General features: G+C 54.0%; 1 protein-coding gene across 1 annotated transcript; it reads right to left on the bottom strand.

Moving 5' to 3' along the window:
- Positions 1-670: 670 nt before the first annotated feature.
- NKX3-2 (NK3 homeobox 2) lies at positions 671-1,872 on the bottom strand. The gene is made up of 2 exons (XM_088539918.1): positions 1,497-1,872; positions 671-1,140 (listed from the first exon to the last, which is right to left on the bottom strand). The coding sequence occupies exons 1-2, from the start codon at positions 1,870-1,872 to the stop codon at positions 671-673; spliced, it is 846 nt and encodes a 281-aa protein (XP_088396044.1).
- Positions 1,873-9,746: the final 7,874 nt, after the last annotated feature.

The following is a 9,746-nucleotide window of genomic DNA, read 5'->3' as shown; positions in this document are numbered from 1 at the left end:
ACGAAAAAAAAAGTCTTGAGTTTTGGTACAAGTCTCACCCTTTTGTGACATATTTATCCTTTGCCAGGGATCATGGAGTACAGAAATAACATGGAATTCAAGAGCAGGGGGAATCTGAAAGCGGCTTCTTTACATTCAGCACCATACAAGGCACATTCAGTCTGCAACAAGCTGGAAGAGCAAGGAATCGGACGTCAAAAATAATCTTTCTTACAATCCACTGAGGGAGTCCCTGATCTCCTTGTCTGAGTTGCTTTTGTTTTTGGTTTTCTTTTCCTTTCTCTCTCTTTTTCTTTCCTCTCTCCCACACAACACCGGGTCTCTACCAATCCGGAGCGGCACAACACGGACAAGAAAGAGGTCTGCACCAAACACACGGAGAGCGGGGACACCGGGAACTGGCTGTGCCCCAGCGTGCGAGTCCTGGGCTGGTGGGGTGGCAGCCGCAGCGCGGGGGGCGGCCAACAAGTCCTACGTTGGAAGAGGAGAGGGTGAGCAACCATCCAAATAATATTAATAATAAAAATAACAATAAAATAATAATAAATACTGTCCAAGGCGCCGCGGGCTGCAGCGGGGCGCTCCGCGTCGGAGCGGGGCACGGAGGGGACCTTGCTCTCCTGGCTGCCAGTGTGTGTGAGCGGGGGGACGTGCGCGCAGGGGGTGCCTGTCACTGAGTGCCGGCGCAGGTGGAGAGAGCCCAGCCGGGCAAGCAGTAGTAGGGGTAGTAGTAGGAGGGCTGCAGGGAGAGCAGCGAGGGCGGCCGCAGCACCTCGCCGGGGTGATACTGTCTCTGGTCGTCGCGCACGAGCACCTTCACGGCGACTTTCTTGGCGGCGGGCGCGGCGGCGAGCAGCTCGGCGGCCATTTGGCGCCGCTTGGTCTTGTAGCGCCGGTTCTGGAACCAGATCTTCACCTGCGTCTCCGTGAGCTTCAGCGAGGCGGCCAGGTCGGCCCGCTCGGGCCCCGACAGGTAGCGCTGGTGGTTGAAGCGTCGCTCCAGCTCGAAGACCTGCGCGTGCGAGAAGGCGGCGCGGGAGCGCTTCTTGCGCGGCTTCGGCGCCGCCGCCTCCTCCTCCTCGCCCGGCAGCAGCTTCGCGCACTTGCCCGCTCCGTCCTCCTCGTCGGGCGGGCTGCGATCTGCGCGGCGGGGAGAACACGACGGTCAGGGCGGGTCGGCAGCCCCGGGGAGAACCGGACCCCCGTGCCCAACCGCGCGGACACCGCGGAGCCGCTGCGCGGTTTGCACCGCGGCTCCTCGTCTCGCTTTGGGCGCGAGGCGCCCCTGGGACCAGCCTGGCCAAGGGCTGTCCGCGCTCCAGGTCCCCCGTGGGGGATTTTTTGCGTTTTTCACTCCGCTCAGTTCCCGCAGGAACCCCGTCCCGCGCGGACACTCGAGGGCGCGGCGGGAGCTGCACGCGAAGCCCACGGCCGCGAGCGCCTCCCGTCCCCCCGCGGCTGCGCGGAGCCTCCGCGGCCGCCGGGGCCGCCCTTACCTGAGACGGCGGCCGACATGTCGCTGTCGCTGAGGGTGTCGCGCTCCGCCGGCGCGCGGGGCTGCCCCTCGGGCCGCCCGCCGGCCGTGGCCTCGTCGGGGCGGGCGCTGCCGCCGGCGCCCTCGTCGCCCTCGGGGCGCCGCTCGCCCTCGGGCTCCTCGCTGAGCGCCGAGTCCGAGTCGCAGGCGGCGGGTGCGCGGGCGGCGCGGGCCGCGGCGGGCGCGGGCGGGCGGGCGCCGTCGGCGCAGAGCCGCCAGCCGCTGGCTCCCCCTGCGGGCGGCGGCCGCGCCGCGGGCTGGCGGGCGCGCTCCTCCTTCTTGTTGAGGATCGCCTGGATGGAGAAGGGCGTCAGGGCGCTCCCGGCGCGGACGGCCATGGGCCCGGCGGGCGGCGAGCGGCGGCGGCCGCGGGCGAGCAGCGGGGCGCGCCTTCAGCTCGGCGACCGCATCGCCGCCTCCTGCCGCAGCAGCCGCGCCGCCGCGCGGCCCTTCTGTGCCGCCGCGGGGGCGGGCGCCAGCGGGGGCAGCCTGTGAGCGCCGCTCCTGGCCCGCCCGCCCATAGGGCCGGGGCCGCCGCCGCGCTGCGCGCTCGGCCGGGCGCTCCGCGGCTCGCAGCGGCGCCGGGCGCTGCCTCCGCCCCGCGCCGTCCCGCCCCGCCGCCCGCCTCCCCTTTGGCCGCCGCCCGCCGCGCCGCGCCGCTCCTCACCTCGCCGCGCCGGCCCCGGCCCCGGCCCCCGCGACGCCATTGGGCGCCCGCCGCCACGCGCGCCCGCTCATTGGCTCCCGCCGCGGGGCGACGCGCGGCTCCGCGGGGCGCCCGCCGGGCAGCGGGGGCGCCCTAAGCCCCGGCGCCCCCCGCGCCGCCGCCGCGGGGCCGCTCGGCCTGCCCCGGCCCGGGCGCTCCGGGCGCCGCGAGAGCGCCGCTCTTTCCCTCCTTTTTTCCCCTCTTTTTTTTCCCTCTCTTTTCTTTCTTTTTTTTTTCTTTTCTTTTTTTTCCCAATCGGAGAATTAGGGATAATGGTTTCAGGGTGTTTTTCCCCCTCTTCCCAGCGCAGTCCCTATCAAGGCTCCGTTGCGGGTGGGACGCCCCGTCTGCCCCGCGCTGCGAGGCGCCCTGTGCGCCCTTCCCGGCAAGAGCGGCCCGGGGTTCCTTGCTTCGGAGCCTCGCGGGGGCCGTGGAGCCGCGTCCCGCGCGGGGCTCGGTGCGCTCCCCGACTTCACGTCGTGGGGAAAAGCTCTCAGGCTCTTGGCTGCTCGCTTTATGAGCATAATTCAGAATATAGCTATTTTCTAAAATGGGCTTTTTACTATTTTATTTGTTTTTAAAAAATGTGGTCTTTTCATTAGTTACCTTCTTCGGCCAGTGGAACCTTTAAAGTCCGTTTTATGATGACAGCTTCTCCAGAATAAAAGGCTGTGTTTTTATTTTTTATTTGTTCATTTATTTGCGAGACTATTCTTTCCCTGAAATAAAAGAGCTCTAAGCAAGAACCTTTGGGAAACGATTCTGCTCATGTGAACTGTATAAATCCAACTTATTGCGAAAACATTGCCGCGCATCGTGCTTTTCTTTATGTCAAGCACTTTTTGATGAAATAACAGCAGAATATCAGCGAGGGAGGGTATTTAGGGTACCTAAAAACGAAATGCCAGCACTTCAGGAACCTGATTTTTAGTGCTGGGTAACAGGGCACGGTACCGAGATGGAGCGTAGCAAAATGATGCTGCCTTCGCCCCGGCTCGGCCCGGGACACGGACACACGCGGCGTTAACCCGCTGCCTTAGAGGAGCGGATCCACCTTCCGCGTTTCTCTACTTTATCGATCGGAGATCGGCGTCCGTTTGCAGTCGGCCACGAAGCCACGGCAAGTGATTATCCATGACTCTGGCACGAAAGAACCAAATAAATAAATAAATAACGCTGCTTTGATAGGAAGCATGAAGCCGAGGTGTATCTCTGCTTGATTAAACGAGAACACGATTTCTCCCTTTGAGCAAGTCCAGCCCGTTTTATCATCCTTCTCTGGGCTCGTTTATTATCTCTAAATCCCACTCAGAGGTTTCCCTCTGCCACGCAGACGTCGGTGCAACAATGCGCTCGGGAAATATCCAGAGAGGATATTTTTTAGGAAACTGGGAGGAGGGTGGAGGAGAGCTAAGAGGCACCTGGGGCCCCTAAGAGGCACCTGGGGCCCCCGCGGGTGGGTCGCGCAGGCAGGGTGTCCTTTGCGGGCATGTGAAGGGGCGAACTGGATTTGGGAGCGCACTGAAGATGCGCGGATGGAGGCGGGGAGGGGGGTGAGGGGCTGCGGGCGGGAGCGCTCTCGGGCGCGGGGACTTGAGGAGCTCTGCTCCCTTCCGGGGCCGCCTCAGGTGCAGGCGGAACGTGGAGCTGGGACCGGGGCAGGAGGCTCCTTCGGGCTGCGTGGAGAGGAGGAGGAGGAGCAGCAGCAGCTTCTTCTGCTGCAGCTCCCCTCTAGGCTCGGGCACAGGCAGTTTCCAGCCCACGAAGCCCTTGATTTACACGACTTCGCGTCCAAGCCCTTGGAAATACCTGCGGTTAGTTTACAATGGCTGTAATTCTTCTTCGCTAATTTAGCAAGTCTGCCTCGTAGCCACCCCGTCTGCGTTTCCTTTTTTTTTTTTTCCCTTCTTTTTCGGTGTTAATCTCCCCCCTCCTCCCCCATCGCCTTTGGGAGGAGGAAACGCTCGGGAGGAGGAGGAGGCCGGGCGGGAGGAGCGCGCAGCGGCGGAGAGAGCCGCGAGGCCGCTCGGGACGGCGGGCCCGGGGCTGCGGGCCGGCTGGGTGGTCCCCGCGCCCCCCGCTCCGGCCCCGCCGCAGCCCCGGGGCGGGGGGACGGGCAGTGGGACGGGGGCGGCCCCGGCGCTGCTCCGTGCGGCCCGCCCGGGCTGCGGGGCTCCGAGCTGCTCTCCTCCTGCGCCGAAAGCGGAGGGCGAAGGCTCCTCGGCCCGGCCCGGCGCGGCCCCGTGGGCGGGCGCGCAGCTGCCCCCTGAGCCCGAGAGAGGAAATCGGACATAAATCCTCGCCGCGGGAGCAGAGGCGGCCCGAGCAAGCAGCGAGCAGCCCGGCGGCGGGAGAAACGCTCCCGCGGCCCGAGCCGCCGCCTTGCAGATGCCGTCGTTAGCAAGCGCTGTGTTAACGCTGCAACGGAGGAGAAGCGAGCACTGCCATGCCCGGCACTACATCTCCCGTGGGGACTTCCCTGCGGACCCCCGCGTCCCCTGCAGCACCTTATCCTGCACCCACCGAGGAGCGCGGCTCGCCCGCCGCCTCACTGCGCCCTTTCAGACCCTCGAGAAGCGCGGGCCGGGGGGGAGAGACGCGTTCGGCCTCGCAGGGCCGCGGGGAGCGCCGCCCGCAGCCCGGCCGCCTCGTCTGGAGGCGCCCGCACCGCTCTGCGCGCCCGCGGGGCCGGGGGACCCTGCCCGGGAAAGCGCCGCTTGCAGACGTGACGGAGGAGGGGGCCGCAGGAGACCTCGCAAAGAGCACGTGCAATATCATCTTGTGTAAGGACAGCTCATGGTCTTGCACATGGAGAGTGCTATAGGCGGTATGTTCTGCTATAAGGGAAGCCCCCTGGGTGGAAGCAGCCCACGCCGGGGAAAGGAAATGTTGCAGCCTTCACTTCTGTCCCCGCTGCCTTTCCCAGCGCCGAGGAGGCCAAACGCTGCCCTCTCCAGCGCTACCCCGCACTGAGACCCCGGGCGGCAGTTCCCGAACTGCTCCTGCGAGCAGTACCTGCTCCCTGCCTAATTCAAGGTGCAAGTTTTGTTTTCCTGCACAGATGCTGTATCCCAGGCTTGTCCCGGGTTTGCCTCCCCCTCTGCACACAGACAGAAACCAGCCGAGTCTCCTGCCGGGTCCCACAGGTACTGAGGCAGTGGGTGGCAGTATCCGAACAGCACCTCCTCCTGCAGAAATTCCTGATCCTCTGGACTCGCCCAGTAATGGGAAGATCTTGTTCATTGTATTTACTTCATTTGTGCTCCCCTGTGCAGCAAAGGCTGTGCAGCAAAGTGATGTAAAAGCCTTGCGAAAACTCACCTGTTTCAGAAGAAAATCTCAGGTCATCTTCTTTTCTAGCAGTATTTAACTTTATTTCTTAAATAATAACTGTTTTGCAAATGAACGTCACCGTAGCTACAGAGTAGGTCACATTTGTAGCCCCCTAAAACAAGTTTCAGGAAAGATTGCTCCGGGTGTTCCGGGGAAGCCTCCCGTGAGTGACTGCTGCAACAGTCGGACTTCGGGTTGTCAGCCGCGATGTTGACACCCGGATCCCATGTCGCTGTTGAGACATCAGCTGTAGGATGCCGCTCCTTCCGTGCGAGAAGGATGTGCCTCCTGCAATTACGAGAAATATTTTAATGGTTTTTAGAGTCCAACTCAATGTTAAACCTGGCGAACGTGCAAATATAATGCCGACAGTGAGAATTTTAATCTTACTGACTCGAGAAAATCTTACTGAATCAACTCAGCCAGTGTTAATAGATGGCATGTAATCCCCTTCTCCATTCATATACCTTATATGGGGAAAATCCCGTGTTCTTTTAAGGCTGGGAGACTCAAACACAAACATTTCTATAGAAGTTTACAACCAAACCGAAAGAAATGACTGAATCTTGCTGGTTGTGTGTGTGTACAGTCTTTGGCCCGGTATTAGTGCTCAGAGCTGCTGTTTCTGGAAAAAAAAATCCCAAATCTCTTTCCTGTTACTTTACCTTTGCAATAAAAAGGGAAGGCCTGGCATGTAGAGTACCAAGAAAGAAAACAAAACTACCAACACTTCATTTTCAGCACTGCATGACAATATTTCTTCCATTTTATTACTACTTGTAGGACCCCGAAAAAGAGAAGAAATGCAAATTGCCTATTTAAAATCACCAAGCTCCTAATAGAGATGAGAAATGTATGTTCATTTTTCGGGGAGACCACTGGCTACAGATATACCCGGAGACTTCGCTTTCCATTATCTTCAGACTAGACCATCTTTGAAATAAAATTTTACTTTGATACTTTCCCTACTATGTTTCCTATTGCTCAAGTATCTTCTTTACTTTCTGATTTTTTTTTCCTATAGGATAGAAATGCATCCTTGAGAAGATTAACCCAACATACTAATAAAAAGCAACACAGCATACTGAGACAGATGCATTTTATAGTCATTAATTAAAACTTTTCTTTTTTCCTGTGAAATAACTATATTTATCTGACATATATCTTTTCATCTGTTTCAAGAAATTTTAAAGGGAAAAGGCTATTTATTTTAAAGACTATTTATTTACACTCTAATAGAAAAATTGAAGCAGAAACAGATTAGGTGACTTGTGCTAAAGTCTTATATGTGTGAGAGTCACTCATACAGACTGATACTCAGTATCTACTAGCTCTGAACTCCCTCTTGTTCTTGCTAGAACATTTTAATGAACAGTCACTGCATTTTAGTAGATGCACTTGTCATGTGCAAGTGCCTGGGCTCCTGAGAGTGTCATAATAGAGATTAATCCTTTGGTATTTACTTGGTACAGTGTCCATGTTTCTGTTACCATTGCTCCTCAATGTATAAGTAAGTAATAACCTTTCTCCCCCACTTTTTTTTTTTTTTTTTTGGAAATAGTTTGGTTCTCTTTTCACGTATGACAGACTAATTGGGTAATTAAATCAACTATGTTGGGGCAATTGCTTATATATTTTTATTGCTTCTGACACATAGGTAAACCCAGTAAACCTGCCTTCCCCTCAGGACACTGGAACTGTTTGCATTTATAAGGTGCTTTCAGATCTTCGTGTGAAAGTGTATCTTTATTGATAATAAGTCAGTAGTAATTTTATGTGTTTTTTTTTTCTCTCTCTCTCTCTCTCTATTATTTGCATCAGGAATAGACACCCTTCAAAGGTAATATCTGAGGGTGCTTGGGATTTATCAAATTCACTGGAGTTCATCAAATTCATGCATAAATTTTATCCCAAAGCTTCAGTTTGGAGCCAATGGCTCATTCATACCATTCCCCTTCTAGCATTGCTTAGGAGATCTAAACTATAGAGAAGAGTAGGAGTTGGGGCATGGCATTTTCAGAGTATTTGTAGGCAGATTCCTGTGTACAGTGCTGACCTCTGTGGCGCCTCCTCCAAGAAGCAGCTCAGGCTCAGAAATCTGGATGCCAGTACTGGAAGCAGGTGCCTCAAACATCATGTGTTGCCAAAAGGAGAGCTGTGGTACCTGTGTCCTGTTCTGGGTCCAGCCTTCCACAGTCAGTTGCCTATGAGGAGAAATCAGAGGCATCATTGCATGAGGTGAGTGCACAGGGTGCCCAGCTGGGGCCATCCTGGTGAGAGGGGTAACTGGGGCCACGCTCTCTGTGTGGCTGTGCCACAGCATCGGCCTTGCCACAATCCCGGTCGTACCCCAATAACCTGGAGCGATAAAACGAAGCTCTTTGAGCACGGAGACCCTAGATCCACTGTTTGGGTTGTGAAATTGGGGCAATTAGCAGGTTCGCAATGTGAGTTGTTTCCACTGGCAGTGATTTTGTGTGAACAGTGACTGTACATTTCATTCAAACACAGCTTTTACATTGAATCACTAATGCTCTTGGCTGGAGCAGTGAGAAGAAAAATACTTACATAAACTTTACAAATTAGTGACTCTGCTTTGTCCAGTCCATATGTGCAGTTAATTGACTGCCTGAAGATTAACAAGCATAACACGAATGTCTGAAGGCAATGCAAATATTGTTCTTATTTTCTGTGTGCATCCTACAGAATCAAGAGACTTCACACATATCAGTAAGGAATGGCTGCAAATATGCATGCTTGTCCTTATGATGTTGATTCTTTCCTGTCAAAATTCTCTTCGTTTATTACTTCATGTTGTCATAGCCTAAATTTACTTTTTCTGCACTACAGGTTGTCTTCTACTGAGCATTTTTTATGATGCTGAGGGACCACAGCTTGAGCGAGTTCTCAGAGTATTACTGCTGGGGAAATAACTATTTCTATAATTTATTAGCCAAACATTTTTGGCTTTACCTATCAGGAAACAAGCAAACAAATGACAAGTAGGGCCTATGGCAAAGAGTAAAAGTGTAAGACAACAGAAGTAGTTTGCATCCTACACATCACATGAATGAATGTAAGCAAAAATCTCCTGACTAAGTGGAAAACTCTTGAGATGTGAGAGGGCCGAGACATGCAGGTAGACAAAATGTCAGCTGTGAATCTCATGGGAAAATAAGAAGGTTCTTTAATTTCTCTGAGTTTTTCTTTTTCTTTTCTTTTTTTTTTTCCTCACACCAAAAGGCCACAAAAATCTTCCTGAGAGTGAACGGAGGAAGACAGAGGGGTTCTGGCTAGAAGAACATTTTAGTAATACTTTCAAGATGGAAAGCTGTGATTTCCTTCAGAATGGATTACGTTATGGTTGGCAGGAGATAGAACAGAATGAAAACTTTCTGCTCTTACTGCCTGGGAGGCAGGGTAGCATGCGTTGGGCCATTCTGGTGCTTTGGAATACCATCTGTTTTTCCTTTTTTAAAGCCGATTTAAAAAATCACCACTATAACCATAACTTTGGAATAAAGTAACGGATGCTTTTATGAAGAGTTTATTAAATGTCAGAATATGTGGATAAGAAGATCCTTTCAGCGAGAAGAAGACAAGACTACCAGTGATGGAGCTAAAAAGTGCCTTCTCATGTACAAATCAGTGTCACAGCAGGAATCTGTGTATCACTTCAATAGCAGCAGTCCTTTGGACATGGTTTACAATAGCAGTAATTCCCATGAACATCACAGTGACATAAACTTGCATTAAAAAAAAAATCCTTTTTGAAGTGTTGAGCCTCATGACACATCTTATGAAAATATTGAGTTGTTATTTGCTGTAGGTAGCTTTGCATATGTAGCTAGCAGGGATGTGCATACCTTGTGCATCCTTTACTCTGCTTTCTAGCAGTTAGGCTGTAAATGACATGTAGAAATCACTAGTGCATTTTCTCCAAGATGCAAGGTGCATATCTGGTGATTTCCTTCAAGGATTGGCTGTACTCCTCCCTGTTGGCTTTCCACCTGTAGCTAGTGCTGGTTGTCGATTCCAATTCTTGCATGTAGCATCCTGGAAGCCAGAAAGGTGATTCCAGCTGATCAGAATCAAATGCAAGAACTGAGGATTACAGAAGGCTAGTGAAAAGCTGATTATAATAGCTTCCAAATCGAATTTATTGTGCTTTAA

The sequence above is a fragment of the Tinamus guttatus genome, unplaced genomic scaffold, assembly GCF_059628265.1.
Source record: "Tinamus guttatus ecotype Peru unplaced genomic scaffold, ASM5962826v1 Tinamus_guttatus_pri_ptg000052l, whole genome shotgun sequence".
In the NCBI taxonomy this organism is placed as follows: Eukaryota; Metazoa; Chordata; class Aves; order Tinamiformes; family Tinamidae; genus Tinamus; species Tinamus guttatus.
Note: the sequence above shows the minus strand (reverse complement) of the source record. Positions and strands in the feature narration are given on the sequence as shown.

Bases quoted from the DNA above. Each gene is read 5' to 3' on its own strand.
- NKX3-2 (XM_088539918.1), bottom strand. From the start codon at position 1,872: ATGGCCGTCCGCGCCGGGAGCGCCCTGACGCCCTTCTCCATCCAGGCG. The intron at 1,141-1,496 runs GTAAGGGCGGCC...CCCGCCGCGCAG, and splicing joins CATGTCGGCCGCCGTCTCAG to ATCGCAGCCCGCCCGACGAG.